Raw genomic sequence first — 16,429 nt, forward strand, 5'->3', positions numbered from 1 at the left:
TACTACATAGTAGAGCTTGTACTTGAACTCAGGCTGCATTGCTTCAGAATGCAGGTTTCCGGCAGTTGCTCTGGAAGGATGGGTGATAAATGTTAGTGGTGGTAGCTACTGCCTGATGTACACCTAGTTTCTTTCATGCTTTGGTGCTGTCACGTATTTATTCACTTATTAATCAAAACAATTCTACAGGAAAACGTATCATTGCTTATTATATGAAGAGTCCAAGGTGTACTGAGTTCAAGGGCAGCCTGGGCCACATAGTGAAAAGAAAGAGAAGTGGGGGGGAGGAGGTGAGAACACCCAAGAGAAGAGAAGCACAAAGGGTTATGGAGCCTCTGGGAGGCCAAACAGTGGTGAGTGGTGAGGAGCACGCCAGGCGTCCTGCCTCTGCGCACCTCCTACAGCGCTAGGAGGAACGCTGAGGAAAAGGGATCATTTGTAAACAAACTTGGGCAAACACTGACTCTGAAAGGTGCAATAATTGTAGCCGTTGCAGGAGCTGTGAAAGTAAGATAGAGTCAAAATGTACTTTATTTATTAATCCTTTGTTTTTTTTAAACTGTTATTTAAAGAAGAATAGACAATTTCATTCCTCAAATTTAGGTTCAGTTTATAACTGAAATGTTTATCATTTAAAATATCTTTTGTCATTGGATGCATTTTCTAATTCCTTCATCTGTCTCTACTCACTTCCCACTTACCTTTTTTTTTTTCTTTTAAAGAATGAAAGTCTTGGCCAAGGTACTTTTACAAAAATTTTTAAAGGTATAAGAAGAGAAGTCGGAGACTATGGTCAGCTTCATGAAACAGAAGTTCTTTTGAAAGTTCTGGATAAAGCACATAGAAACTATTCAGAGGTGTGTAGTTTGTTGGCTCCTTTATATATCTTCTTATACTAGTAAAGATACGTGTCCATAACCATATTACATGCATGTGAGACTTCAAAATTATAAAAATTTAATGCTTTTATTGCACATACTAATTATACATAAAGTATGTTTCATTATAAAATAATTTATACACATGTGGAATATATTTCAAGCATTCAGTCTCTTTTGCCTTCTCCTGTCCCCGCTCCCAACGATCCTCTTTCTCTTTCCAACTAAGCCCTGTTCAGCTTTTATGTCTTTGAGTATGTGTATTGTGACCTAATGAGTTTCAGTAGGGTTGCTTACATGAGACTGGGTGAAGGTTTGTTTACAGGAATATAGTCACCTTACCAGTGGCTCCAAAATTAAAGAAGTATGTCTCTAACCCTGTCAACCAGTAAATTCTTAGGAAGTGGCAGGCCGCACGAGCTCCCCCTCACTCCAGAAGAGTACTGAAAGGCTTCATCTTGTGTGTATCAGGTCAAGTAAACACAATGCTTTGAGTTCAAGAGTGCGACGTCATGTCAAGCCTAGAAGCCAGTGTTCTCTACCACCCTTCCTGCTGTCTTCACGTTATTTCTCCTACAGTGGTCCTTGTGGGGTAGATTACTTTTCCATTGCTGTGATAAACACTACAACCAAAAGCAAATTATAAAGGAGTTTATTTTTACTTACAATTACAAAGGGATGAGTCTGTCCTAGCAGACAGCATGGCATGGTGACAGGGGAAGGCTGGTTGATAATATTTTCATCCAAGTACTGGTGGGGGTGCAATAAGAACAGGACATGTGGGCAAAGCCTTCAAAGTCCACCTCCAAGAACTCAAAGCTCCTGTCAAAGCTGCACCCCCTAAAGGTCCCATAGTCTTCCCAAGCAGCAGCACCAGCCAGAAACCAAGTGTTTAGATACATAACCATGTCGAGGGCATTTCTTAGTCAAGCAGTGCCAGAGTGGTGAAATGGATGTCTTATTTACGGCTGAGAATTTGAGAGTCACTTATTCTCAGTGCTCTGACTAGTTATCAGTCTTTGTGGCCGCGCTGACCACTGTGGAATGGAGATTCCCAAGATCAAAGCTGGCAACACTAGTCTGTGGGCAGAAACAGTTATTTTCAGGGCAGTTTCTTGGGGCTATCATGTTCATTTAACAGAACAGTAGCAGCAGCTTCATTACTCAGGCCTATGACCTCTCCAGTCACAAACTTTTGGCCAGGTTTACAGTTCCAGACATGAATTCCTCCAGTTAAGCAGGTCCAAATTGAATCAGGAAGCAATCTGTCACCCCCATAAAACACGTGTCACTGTCGTACTCTTAGATATATCTTGTCTGGCTGATTGGCATTGTTGCATACAGGATGCATAGTTGAGTAAGACTGTTGATGATAGTTTTGCCCTAACAGCCAGCACTGTGGGAGCAAACTAGCAGGAAGGGAGCTTCCAGCTCAGTTCTGGCATGATTTATCAATGTCTTCTCACTAAGGTGTGTGGCATCTTCAGCTGCAGACTCTTATAGTCTAATAGTTATTGCCCAGCCAATAGCAGTGTTAATTGCCTACGTTATTTTCAGAGCCTCAGGCCTCACTGGCCAACCATGTATAGGGAGGGAGCTAGCCCACTCTGGCACTGGATTACCACGTAACAACCTGTGGCTTCTGGCAACAGCTTCATCTACATGCACAAGATCCTGCTCTTCAGATTTCTAGAGTTTTTATTTTATTTTTATTAGCTTACAGATTATCTGATTTACTTAGGAATTCTCAGACATTCCCCTCCTCTTCCTTTGACTCTACTCCTCTCCTTAATCTTTCAATCTTTTCATCTCTGGAGTTTCCTCTTCTATTTTTATATCTATATATTCTGTTAGCCCCTCTTCCTCTTAAAGATTTCTTTTTTCCCCTCTCATGAACTCCTTGCTACTATTTGGACTTTATACATACATGTAAAGTCACATGCATAAAAATTAGAAGGTAGGATTCAAATAAACAAAACACGATAGTTGTCTTTTAGGTTGGAGTTACCTTACTTAATACTGTTTTTTTTTTCCCAGTTCCATCTGTTTTCCTTCAAACTTAATAATTTCACTTTTCTTTATGACCAAATAATATTTCATTGTGTATATGTATTACATTTTCATTGTTCCATTTCTCGGTTAACGGGCATCTAGGCTGATCCCATTTCCTTGCTGTTTTGAATACAGCAACAGTGTGGATGTAGATGTCTCTGTAGTAGGATGTGGGGTCCTGTAAGCAGTCTCCCTGGAGGACTAGTCATGGATGTGGAGTCCTGTAAGCAGTCTCCCTTCAGCACTAGTCATGGATGTGGGGTCCTGTAAGCAGTCTCCCTTCAGCACTAGTCATTGTAAGAAGGAAAGGGAGGTCGATGGTACTGTGTGTATGACACGTTAGCTATCATGGGTACAAGTGGAAAGAAAAAAAATAAACCACCCGAAGACTAGTAGATGGTACTGGGAAGAGGAAGGGTTTTGAAGTAGGAATAGAAGTAGAAAAGGAGGGTGAGGACATTTTGGCAAAAGGTAAACTGCAAAGATGATAAAGTAAAAGGGCCTGTCTCCTAGGAGGCTGAAGATCTGCAAACCAAACCAGACCAGGTTCTTTGAGAGAAGAAAAAGTAAAAGAACAAAGAAAAGAGTAAGGAAAAAAAAATCAATGCAGAGCAGGGACAAAGTAGTCTGCTAAATGACATTGGCTATTAAGTAATGATTAGACATAGAAAGAACCAGACAGAAATGCACATATGAAAACTGACTGGCCTGATGCTGCATTCCTTTTGGACTTGCTAGAGTTCCTTCATCATCCAGAGTTCTATCAAAATTGTGGTTTTTATTGTTAAGGAGCATCTATGACTGTTGATGATAAAACTACAGAAGATTTTAGAATTTTAATATTTTTCTGTGAAATTTATTCTTCAGGTTTATTTAGCTGTTTATTTTCTTAATTACTTGATTTTTTTACTTTTTTTTTACTTTATGTACATGGATGTTTTGAATACAGGCGTGTCTGTACACCATATGTGTGCCTAGTGTCTGTGGAAATCAGAAGAGGGTATAGGATCACTTGGAACTAAAGTTACAGTTGGTGGTTAATGGCCATGTGGATGCTGGGAGGCAAATTCAGGTCTTCTAGAAGAGCAGCCAGTGCTGATAACCACTGAGCCTTCATCCCAGCCTCAAATTAATAGGATTTTTAAAGTTACTTATTAATATACTAATTACTTTCCGTGTTAAGTTATAGGCATATATATTAATATATGTTATTAAATCTCTGCCTCTACTGAGGCTGCTCCCTTTTAACATAGATACTTAGAGCTTTATTAGTTCCATGGGAACGCCACCACAGTTTCATCTACTAAATAAGCTTGAGCAGGGTGGTGGTGGCCCACGCCTTTAATCCCAGCGCTCAGGAGACAGGCAGGCAGATCTCTGTGAGTTCGAGGCCAGTCTCGTCTACAGAGCAAGTTGCAGGTCAGCTAGGGTACACAGAGAAACCCTGTTTTGAAAAACAAAAAATAAAAGCTTGAAAAAGGTACTGTACTAAAAATATTTTATTGTCTGAGTGAGGGTAGGACAAAGCATATTTCTCTTAAGTCATAATTATGCATACTTAGGGATATCACTGTACAGAATTTCTTTTTACATTTCTTATTTCCCCCTTCCCCTCTTAGTCTTTCTTTGAGGCGGCAAGCATGATGAGTCAGCTTTCTCACAAGCATTTGGTTTTGAATTATGGAGTATGTGTCTGTGGAGATGAGAGTAAGTAAAACTTCCGGCTTTCCTTTGTCAATGTCATACCTGTCTCAGAGGATCCTTATTCATTAGGACCACAGTTGGGTATCAGGAAAAGCCTGGAATTACAAATGTTGTTGAACTTGACAGCATTGTGGGACTGTTCAGTTCTATCTGTGAAATAGGAACCCGGTGTTTGAAGCTAAAATGCTAAAATGCCAAATGCAGTTAGTATGTCTTGTTTAATGCCCAAGTGATGCACGAGTATTGCAGGAAACACATGCAAGCCCGTGTGTGCACATAACAGTACAGACTGTGGGCGACTCGTGCAGCGCTGGGCAACTGGCCCTTTCAGTACACACTTACCTGAAGTTACGAAAACAAAGTCTATAAACGGGAGACTGAGTTATGAATGAAACTGATTGCAGTGACTGAATATTGGCACTAGGTAGGTTCCCCACTATGTTGGAGTATGTGTGTTACATTGTATAATATATTTAAAATTGTGTGTTAGGTATAAGTTGTTTAGAGCCCTACCTCTTACTGTTGTGAACAAGCTAAAGGCAAAAGTATAATGTCGTGTATCCATTAAATTTCCTTTAAGTTAGTACAGTTTGCTTAATTTAATTTACTTACCCATTGTACCCACAAATAATGTTAAGTATTTTGAAATTTTGAATTATACATTTTTAACTGGATGTATACTTGAGTTTTATTATTACCTATATTTTAATGCAGACATTCTGGTTCAAGAGTTTGTAAAATTTGGATCATTGGATACATACCTGAAAAAAAACAAAAATTCTATAAATATATTATGGAAACTTGGAGTGGCTAAACAGTTGGCATGGGCCATGCATTTTCTAGTAAGTAATTTCTGTATTCCTTTATTAAAAAACTAAAAGTTGTCTTTTTGTTTTGTGAAAGTAATGTCATTCTTTTAATCTGGCAACCAGAAGTAAATTTTGGTGTGAATGCTGAGTCATTCAGAATAACGTTAGGTATTAAAAGGTATTGTTACAGACATACGTAGATAGTAAGTTGGCAGTGCTGTAATTCCACCAATCTCTTGGAACTACCCCTAGAGACATCCATATTTGATTTCACCTGGGTTTAGGAAACAACCAAAGATTTATGGAAGCATATTGTGCTGCGGTGATAGCAGAAGGTACCCGTGGTGTTCATGGGCAGGCGAACAGTGTCAGGGAGAAAACAGTATTGACAGAGGTGCAGAATGCCCGAGTGCCCGCCAGTTCCTTGCGTGCTGACCTGGAAGAGTCTTTCCGAATGTCCGTTACCACCTGGAAGTGCTTCTCATTTGGAGTCTCCTTTGAAAAGCAATGCTCGTTTCATTGTGGGTATAAATTATTGCATCAGTTAAAGTAAGAAATTGAAGACTTCCTTTATTGTCTCAAAGAATGTTCAAATCATTATTTACTATGCTGTCTTTTTGTCTTTAAATCTATGTTGAAGCGTTGGCATATTATATGCACACATTTTTGTGTATTGATATTTGAATGCATGTCCATTTAACTTTAATAGGAAGAAAAAGCCCTTATTCATGGGAATGTGTGTGCCAAAAATATCCTGCTTATCAGAGAAGAAGACAGGAAAACAGGGAATCCACCTTTCATCAAACTCAGTGATCCTGGCATTAGCATTACAGTTCTACCAAAGGACAGTAAGTTCTCCACCAACTGCATTCAGCTTTCTTAAGTTTTGTTTCAGTGGTACCCTAAAAAATCATATACATTTTCTTTTAACTCTGGTTTATTAGCGTTTTGCTTACTAATGACATTTAGCTACTACTTGTAGTAATTTAAAATAAGTTGTGGCTACATTGTGACCGTGTCCATTTCTTCTTTGTATAAGCATGTCACCATAAGCTGAAATGATTACTCTGTGTGTAGGCGTGGCAGGCATACGCCATTGCACAATGTGGAAGCCAGGAGGTAGCTAGTGGGAGTTGGTCCTCTCCTTCTACCAGGAGGCCTCGGGATTGAACTCTGGTCCTTAAGCTTGGCTGCAAATACCTTCGTCCGCTTAAGCCATATTGCTGGCTGTATTTTAACTAATTTTCTACCTGCATTTTCTAAATTTAGAATCCATATTAATGAGGCTTTGTGCATTGGTGTGCAATATTGTGGTTTAGCCAGTGCTGCTTAACTCTTCTGGCTGACTCCAAAGCAGGGACAGCAGCAATAGGACAGTCATGTAGAGAAGAAAATCTTACAGGCTTTGGATCTGGCATCTGAGGAAATTTGCCTTTTGGAATTAGAAATTAAAATAGAAAAAAAATTATACGGTAAAGGAGAAGGAAACTAATGAACTCCTTAATCTCCTTGCTAGTAGAAAAATATTCATATTCTTTTACCAAAAGGTGAATATCTTCCTTTTCTTATCTTTTTCTCTTTGTCAGAATCCCAGAAGGGAGATTATACTGCTTTTTCCTTCATCACATACTTCGTAGTGGAGTCAAGGACTGCAGAAACTTTACTTGGGAAATTCCATGATTTGAACATTACCCAGTCTGTCAATTCCATACCAAGGCTATCTTGGTATAAATTAATTCTTTGTCTGCTGTAATGATGGTGCCTGTTTGGCCTTGTTTATCTGCCAGTCATAATGGCTTCTATTAAGTTGTTAAAACATCCACCAATGACGTAAAATTACTTATGTCAATAATTACATATACAATAATTATAATATTGTTGTAATAATTACTTATATCTCTTACGTATTATGAATATATATATTTTAAATATCAAGAGCCAATTATAAGACAGGTTTTGTGTATTTCTTTCTGTGGAAGAGAGACAGACTAATGGGAAGGTAATGAAAATAGTATGCCAGGTGAGACATTTTGGTTTAATGAAAAGAAGCTTAAGTTGATCCAAATTTCATTACATAGCATACTAATTCTAACAACACTATTACAATTTGCATAGCTGTGGGAAAATCTCCCAGTCTTTGTGAATCTTAATTGTTAAAGCTGAGGTACTAAGGTAGGATTTCAAGGGTCCTCTAGCTCTTAAACTTGGCAAACATGAGCCAGACCGGTCCTCTACAACCACGAAAGACTCACTTATTCAAATGAGCTTGAATACTCTTCCCATAGAAAATAATGGTCTGTGGAGTGTATTTAACTATGGTTTGTTCCTGTTGTTTAAAAGTTCTTCAGGAGAGAATACCGTGGGTACCACCTGAATGCATTGAAAATCCTAAAAATCTAAGTTTGGCAACAGACAAGTGGAGTTTTGGAACCACTCTGTGGGAGATCTGCAGCGGGGACCCGCCTCTGAGTGCCCTGGATTCTCAGAGAGTAAGCTCACACAGGCTGAGGGGAGAGCTACACGGGTCTCCAGGCTTCTCCCACGTGGGGTGATACTTCCTAGCCCATCTAACTGGGAGAGAGTAAATCACAGCACTGTCTGATCTTAGCAGTTGGTTCTTTAATTGTAGAAGCTGCAGTTTTATGAAGATAAGCATCAGCTCCCTGCACCTAAGTGGACAGAACTGGCAAACCTTATAAATAACTGCATGGATTATGAGCCGGATCTCAGGCCTGCCTTCAGAGCCGTCATCCGTGATCTCAACAGCCTGTTTACTCCAGGTAAGAGCTGACGGGCTTGTCTCACAGTCACTGTCTTCTACCTCTTTTGTTACAATTGGATAGTTTGTAATCCTGTAGGTCCATCTCAGAAAGTCTTTCATGTATCCTGTAGGTCCATCCTGTAGGTCCATCTCAGAAAGTCTTTTCTTATACTGTATCCATCTTGTTCTGCTTGACTGGGCAGCCTTTCTGCTTTAAAAAGAACTTTTCTCCTTTTATAACCTAATTTTATTTACTTGTGTAGAAAAGAAAACTTAACCACAAAATTTATTATCTGTGTCTAAAACAAGAGTTTTCAAATTCAGTGTGAGTTTAGTTTGTCAGGTATGCTTTATTGATCACTTTTGTTATTCTGCTGTATGCAGTTTTTCACAATACCCCTTTTGGGTTTTCTAGTTCCCATCTATCTTATAATTGACTTATTTTTTTTTAACACGAGATAGATTTATTTTTGTTTATTCCTACTTCTTTTAGAATGCTGGGGCAAATGTATACCTGTCCCATAGCCAGTCAGTACCACTCACTTTTCTCATCATTGGAATTTCATAGAACCTTTTTTTGTGAATATTGAAACTGCCTGTTTTGGAAAATAGTAATTTACCCATTGAGAAATCTACTGTGGGGCTGGAGAAATAGCTCAGAGGTTAAGAACACTCGCTGTTTTTCCAAACGTCCTGAGTTCAATTCCCAGCAACCACACGGTAGCTCACAACCATCTATAGTGAGATGTGGTGTGCAGGCAGAATGTTGTATAAATAATAAATAACTCTTTAAAAAAGAAAACAGTTTAAAAAAAGGAGTTTCCCTGTGTTATTTAGTATTCTAAAAGTCATCTCTTCTTAGCTTGAATATCTATCAGTTTTACTCAGAGAATGTATTTGCCAATTTAATATAGTGTTATTCTTTACTTCTACAGATTATGAACTACTAACAGAAAATGACATGCTACCAAACATGAGAATAGGTGCCCTAGGACTTTCTGGTGCTTTTGAAGACAGGGACCCTACACAGTTTGAAGAGAGACACTTGAAATTTCTACAGCAACTTGGCAAGGTAAACTCTCATAAGTTTTGAAATAGAATATAATCACACATCATTTTACTTGGAAACAAAAAGAGTACATTTTTCACACACACACAAACACACACAACACACACACACACACACACACAATTGCGAGGGGGAAGTGATCCGAAAGCAGGCAGTAGACTCCATGTTAGAAACAGCAACCCCCACCTCTACTGTCCAGGTGACCCAAATGAAGACCAAGCTGTCCATCGGCCACATATGTACAGGGAGCCTAGGTCCAGTCCATGCTTGCTCCTTAGTTGATGTTTCAGTCACTGTAAGTCCCCATGGGTCTGGGTTAGTGGTCTCTATTGGTCTTCTTGTGAGGTTTCTATCCCCTCCGGGTCCTTCCATCTTTTCCCAACACTTTCTCAGGAGCCCTGGAGCTCCACCCCATGCTTAGCTGCAAGTCCCAGCATCTGTCTTGATTAGCTGCTGGCTGGAATCTCCCAGATGACAGTCAAGTTAGGCTCCTGTCTGCAAGCAGAGCAGAGCATCATTAATAATGTCAGGGGCTGGCTCTCTACCATGGGGTGGGTCTCAGGTTGGGCCAGTTATTGGTTGGACATCCCCTCAATCTCTGTTCCCTCTTTATCCCTGCACTAAGGAGTAATTTTTGGATTAAAGGTTTTGTCAGTGGGTTTTTGTTCCCCTCCCTCCACTAGTCCTGTCTGGTTAGGTGGTCACTTCAGTGTTCATGTCCCCCCTTGTTAGGAGTCTCAGTTGGAATTATACCTGTACCCTCCCAGGAGCCTACTCTGTCGCAGGCCTCCAGCTTGACACCTTTATCATTATATATAAGGCACTACTCCAAATATAATTAAATTAGGGATTAGGCCACACATAACTCAGTCCATAAAAATCCTTATTCACTGAAGCAATATCAAGGTGCTTTGAGATAGAGGAAAAATTATCAAAGCCGTTATAGAAACTTAGCATAGCTCCTGTAGCGTACCTTGATTTGTTTTTTATAGTTGGTGCTCACCACTTGTTTAACCATGTTTTTGAAGTGTACTATTTTCTTTTTCAGTAAATAAATCATCTCAAAGAAGTTGTTTATAGGTATATTACCCAGTTTTAAAAATAATACTTCCATTTCTTGCTCCAAAAGTTATCTGACATGACCTGAGAATTTTTTCTAATTCTAGCTGCCAGCATTTCCTGTGTATTTAGGAATTAATAGTAAGTTGTCTTGAAAATGCTTGACTTCATCCTAATGTCCCATGTTGTGTAGGGTAATTTCGGGAGTGTGGAGATGTGCCGCTATGACCCTCTACAGGACAACACTGGGGAGGTGGTGGCTGTTAAAAAGCTCCAGCACAGCACGGAAGAGCATCTCAGAGACTTTGAAAGGGAAATTGAAATCTTGAAATCCTTGCAGCATGACAACATTGTAAAGTATAAGGGAGTATGCTACAGTGCTGGTATGTTGCCGTGGAAACCTATCTCTTTTCTTTATTGTTATTTTTCGTCATCATCATCATCATCATCATTAATTACAGTGTAGTCACTTTGTGTCCTGGCTGTGGCCCCTTCCTTTATCTCTTCCTGGTCCCACCTTCCCTTTGTCCCCCTACCCCCATGTCCCTGCCCTAGTCCACTGATGATAGGGGAAACCTATCTCAACTTCACAGTATGCCCTTTACATTCTGGGTGCTAGGAACATAGTTTTCTAAAGATTTGTCAGTGCCCAGAGGGAGATGCAGAGAGATTGTGCAAGGAGATCTTGGGCTGTAATAACTACATGGTATTTTGACTGGTTGGTTAATCATCCTTCTCACCTTACACAAAATTAATTTTCTCACAGAATCTATTAAAATGTTTTTGTATTAGATACTTTTTATAATTGAGAAAATTTTATTATCAACTTATTTTGATTTGCACAAATAAAGAAGGGTAAAGAATAAGTATTTCTAAAGCTTCTCTTAAAAAAACTGGACTGAGCAGGGAATGGTGGGCATACAACTCTAATCCCAGCACTCTGGGAGGCAGAGGCAGGCAGATCACTGTGAGTTTGAAGCCAGTCTGGTCGGTAAACCAAGTCCAGGACAGCCAAGGCCACACAGAGAAACCCTGTCTCAAACAAACAAAACAAAAAACTGGATTGACAAACTGTATTCTTAACTTATATCACCTTTAATTTGTAATATACTGTTATCATCATGAACCCATATTTTGTATATACTTAAACAATTTACATATAGGTTTGAAGTGGTGTTTGTTTGTTTGTTGTTTTCGAGACAGGGTTTCTCTGTGTAGCCTTGGCTGTCTTGGACTTGCTTTGTAGACCAGGCTGGCCTCAGACTCACAGCGATCCATCTGTCTCTGCCTCCCCGAGTGCTGGGACTGAAGGCGTGTACCACCACCCCCGGCTATATATAGTTTTTTTCTTTGTATTTAATCAGTAAAATACAGCACAGTGAAATAGTGTTCCTTTTGTGTATTAAAAGGTCGGCGCAACCTAAGATTAATTATGGAATATTTGCCATATGGAAGCTTACGAGATTATCTCCAAAAACATAAAGAGCGGATAGATCACAAAAAACTTCTGCAGTACACATCACAGATATGCAAGGTACCCACCGTCCTCGCTGTCTGTGGCAGATGAGATAAACCTGGGGAGGGGTGCAGCTGTGTGAACTATGTTCATATATGTACTGAAAGAAAGATGTATTTTATCCATAGGGCATGGAATATCTTGGTACCAAAAGGTATATCCACAGAGATCTGGCAACAAGGAATATATTGGTGGAAAACGAGAACAGAGTGAAAATAGGAGACTTTGGTTTAACCAAAGTCTTACCACAGGACAAAGAATACTACAAAGTAAAAGAACCAGGTGAAAGTCCCATATTCTGGTGAGTGTGGTATTTTCTAGTGTAATGAAATGAAATTTTATTGAATTTGCTTCAAACTTTATTTTTACTGTTATATAATAATGTCCAGTTTAGCACTGCTTCCAATAACTAATATTTGTCATATACTTTGTATTGAGCAAAATGCATTTCATGTATTATCTCAAATAATCCCTTTAAAAAAAACAACAGGTGGTTGTGAGCTGCCTGATGTGGGTGCTGGGAATTGAACTAGGGTCGTCTGGAAGAGCAGTTCATGTTCTCAGCTGCCAAGTCCTCTCTCCAACCTCTCAGGAATCATTTTTACAATCCATGGACAATGTATATTATTATGATCATTATAGATGCAAAAGTACTAACCTGAAAACCTCAAATCAGAGCACATGAAGCATGACACAGTTTAGGCCCGGGGGTGATCCTCAAAGCCTCGGGTTTTGGAGTAGGAGAGTGTAACTGACTGACAGACGTTTATGGAAGTAAATGTCCCCAAATCTGAAGAGCTCTGAAAGCCGAGGCACTTGTGGTCTCAGGCATTTCTGATAATGTCCGTAGCTCCATTTAAGCAGGAGGGAACCCAGGTAAGCGTAAGCTGAGTAGCTTGCCAAAGGCGTCATGATTGTGCAGTTGCAGCACTGGGATTTGGTTCTGGCTTTTACGCTTTTAAGCTTTCTAAACCATGATACTGTTATGACCTGACGTTAAATACTAGATTTATAGCAGTTTGGTATTAGAAGTAAATTTTGATCTTTAATTAAAATGTCAGGAACATTCATAGCTCATTTTACCTATTTAAATATTTTATTAACAATTAATTATACATAATAATAGGTTTCATGACATTTTTATACATTCATGGAATATATTTCAATCACATTTACTCTTTTGCCTCACTTTCATTCCCATTGATCTCTTTCCCATTCCCAGCTAGCACCCATTCTGGGGTTGGTTGGTTGTTTTTATGGTGACTCAAGGAATTTGATTAGGCTTTCCTTATAAGAGGGTTTGGACTTTCCCTGGGCTCCACCACTTAAAAATCTCTTTGTGAGATATTTGGAATTAACTGAATATCAATGCCATAAAGGAAAGGGAAGTGTTTAGGTCAGCAGTTCTGAACCTGTGGGCTGTGACCTCTCTTGGGGAGGTCAAGCAACCCCTTGACCTCACCTAAGACCATCAGAAAGCACAGATATTACATCATTATACATAGCAGTAGCAAAATTACAGTTTTGAAGTACAATGACAATAATTTTATGGTTTTAATGCTTCTTACAACATGAGAAACTATTAAAGAATTGCAGCATTAGGAAGGCTGAGAGCCAGTGGTTTAGGTGAATATTTCTGTAGTCAAATGTCAACTTACACACTTTATTTTACATTTTAATAAATAGAGAATACATTTTTATATAGAGAGAAAACTATATTTGAGTAGACAGACTGTGGCTGCAACAACATTCATTTCTGTAATTCCTGAGATACTTAGCTAAAAAGTATACAGTGATCCAGCACTAAGATTACCTGTTAGTGACTGAAAATTCATTCTTTCTCACCTAGTATTGAAAGAAAATAGTAAAACCAACTTGACTTTCAGAAATGGCTTTAATAGCCATTTCTAAACAGTGGTAACACATTGGCTGTTAAATCTTAACACCTGAATTTTGGAGAGGATACAGTCAAACCCTAGCAAAAAATCTAGATATGAAAGAAATCACATGCACTTTTTATCCGTAGGAGTTAGTCATAGTTTTAAAACAAAGGAAGCTTGATTTTATTTAAAAGAAATCTCTGTGCTCCTTAATACTTTAATTGTTCAAAATGCTATTTTGGTTTAAATGTCTTAGAATGTTCCAACGTGTTTTAGGTGTTGGTAGATGAAAAATGTTTCCACTTCAATGTTTTAAAAAATTGTTGAAGCAGAGTTTTGGACTCATGGGGAAGGCTTAGGTGGTTCTGACTACGGACATCATTTGGACAGGCCTTATGCATCCTGCTCTGCACTAGTCAAAGGTGCTGGCTTAGGACTGTGATGATGCAGAGAGAGTAAGCTAGGAGACCATTCTGAAAAGACGTTGTGGCTCATTACACAGAGCAATTGGAGAGTTAAAAATAATTCCAGGACCTGCATAGTGGAAGAAAACTTAAACCCATAGGTTGTCTCTGATCCCCCACCACACACACACACAAAAGTAAATAAACACATGTATACATTAGTACATAAAATGTAAACTATTTAAAAAACAATTATTTTTTATAATATAATTTTTTTATTTATTATAATTTATTCACTTTGTGTCCCAGCTGTAGCTCCACCCTCATCCCTCCCAATCTCACCCTCCCTCCCTTATCTCCTCTCGTGCCCCTCCCTCAGTCCACTGATAGGGGAGGTCCTCCTCCACTTCCATCTGACCCCAGCCTATCAGGTCTCATCAGGACTGGCTGCATTGTCTTCCTCTGTGGCCTGGTCAGGCTTTTCGTCACTGAGGGGGAGGTGATCAAAGAGCCAGCCACTGAGTTCAAGTCAGAGACAGTCCCTGCTCCCCTTATTAGGGAGCCCACTTGGAGACTGAGCTGCCAATTCCTAAGAATCTCTCTTGAATTTGGGAGACTTCAATGTAAAGGTGGGCATTGCTATCTAAAGAAAACTTTTTAGCAGGAGAGGAAGGGATTAAATGATAGAATGTTGGGAAACTCTAAATTTAGAAGAGAGAAAAGAAATGTTGGAAGAAATATAACTAAAGCCAATTTCTCTCAACTCAGAAAACCTCTAAAGAAGCAGGCAATAGAAAGGTTCTGTTGTTGAATAAGCATTAAGTATGGGTGTGTTGTTGTCATAATGTGCCCCATCATAGGAGATCTCCAAGGTGGAAAGAAACCTTACACCTCCATGTACTCAGGCAGAAACAGCCCACTGCATACAAGGTGACTAGACAGGCAGTAGTCCTCCAGTGAAAGACTTAACCACACTGTTTGTTACACAGAGTTCATCCTAATCCCCTTAGTCACTGTGTGACTACCTGTGATAGCCAGGAGCTATCACACCTACTAGCTTAGCACTTTGGAAAGATGCTCTGGCCAACTTAGGTTCCTCTCCTTCCCAAGAAACCAGGAGAAAGGTGTATTGCCTTTCTAGATGACTATTCCCAAAAGATAGTTCCTGGGTAATTGCTAAGTACATTTCTGGATAATAAAGCTGACATTGGCTTTTAAGCAAGAGAAATAAAGTATATAAATTGCCTAAATGCTCCACAAAAAAAGGAGGGAAAGAATCTTCAGACCCACAGAGAGAAGTAAATCTTTCCTGACCAGATTTACCTTGCATAGGTAAAGGGCATTCTATAATAAGTGCCTCTGGGGGTTGGCAATATCTAACTAAGAAATTAGTCACAAAGAGTGCTTTACTAAAACAGACAAAAAACCTTGGAACAGCATGGTTTTAAGCCCAGTGCTTGGGAAGCCAACACTGAAGGGTCATGAATTTCATGAAGGTCCAAGCTGGGCTGTACAGAAAGACCTGTCCACTTAAAAAAAGGTGAAATACGTTTTAGGGTATAAGAGAGTAGTGTTGTCTTAAGGAGATTACACCTTGCTGATAGACTAAAAAGCTAAACAGATTACATTGTGTAGTACAGGCTGTAAGTCTAGACGAGCAGTAAGTGGCGGATCATTGAGACTGACTAGCGAGGGAAGGACTTGTGCAAGTGAACCTTGAGCTGGATTTTGAAGAAAAGGTTAAATTCATGTTGTTCTTTTTTTTTTTTTCCTTCCGTCCTCTCTCCCTCCCTTCCTTTCTTATTTTTTTCTTGGTTTTTCAAGATAGGGTTTCACTCTGTAGCCCTGGCTGTCCTAGAAGTCACAGAGCTCCACCTGCTTCTAAGGCTTGTTCATATTTTCAGTCTGGCCAGTCAAACAGGTCTCTGTGGCCATTTCTATAGTGAAGACAGGTTTGACCATGGAACTGTAATATTCCTGGTCCATTGGCAACCCCCTTAAGCTGTGACGCCATTTCCCTGAGGCTTTGTATTTCCTGTGTTCTTGTTCATAATCAGCCCCTTACTGATTTTTTTTAGATTTATTTATTTATGTATATTATGTATATGGTTGTTTTGTCTGTATTTTTCACACCAGAAGAGGGCATCAGATCCTATAGGACTATAGTTATAGGTGGTTGTGAGCCATTGTATGGGTGCAGGAATTGAACTCAGGACCTCTGGAAGAGCAGCCAGTGCTCTTAATCGTTGAGATATCCCTCCAGCCCCTTCCTTTCTGTTTCTTAAGGTGTCAAGTTA

General features: G+C 39.4%; 1 protein-coding gene across 1 annotated transcript in view; it reads left to right on the forward strand.

Moving 5' to 3' along the window:
* Window positions 1-16,429, forward strand: part of Jak2 (Janus kinase 2) — a 63,413-nt gene that overhangs the window by 42,241 nt on the left and 4,743 nt on the right. Inside the window, exons 13-22 of the mRNA XM_021634233.2 lie at window positions 723-857; window positions 4,550-4,637; window positions 5,349-5,476; window positions 6,153-6,291; window positions 7,784-7,932; window positions 8,073-8,223; window positions 9,140-9,276; window positions 10,526-10,715; window positions 11,742-11,866; window positions 11,977-12,149. Coding sequence (XP_021489908.1) covers window positions 723-857; window positions 4,550-4,637; window positions 5,349-5,476; window positions 6,153-6,291; window positions 7,784-7,932; window positions 8,073-8,223; window positions 9,140-9,276; window positions 10,526-10,715; window positions 11,742-11,866; window positions 11,977-12,149 — 1,415 coding nt within the window. The remainder of the gene's footprint in view (window positions 1-722; window positions 858-4,549; window positions 4,638-5,348; window positions 5,477-6,152; window positions 6,292-7,783; window positions 7,933-8,072; window positions 8,224-9,139; window positions 9,277-10,525; window positions 10,716-11,741; window positions 11,867-11,976; window positions 12,150-16,429) is intronic.

Source organism: Meriones unguiculatus, chromosome 1 (assembly GCF_030254825.1).
Source record: "Meriones unguiculatus strain TT.TT164.6M chromosome 1, Bangor_MerUng_6.1, whole genome shotgun sequence".
Classification (NCBI taxonomy): domain Eukaryota; kingdom Metazoa; phylum Chordata; class Mammalia; order Rodentia; family Muridae; genus Meriones; species Meriones unguiculatus.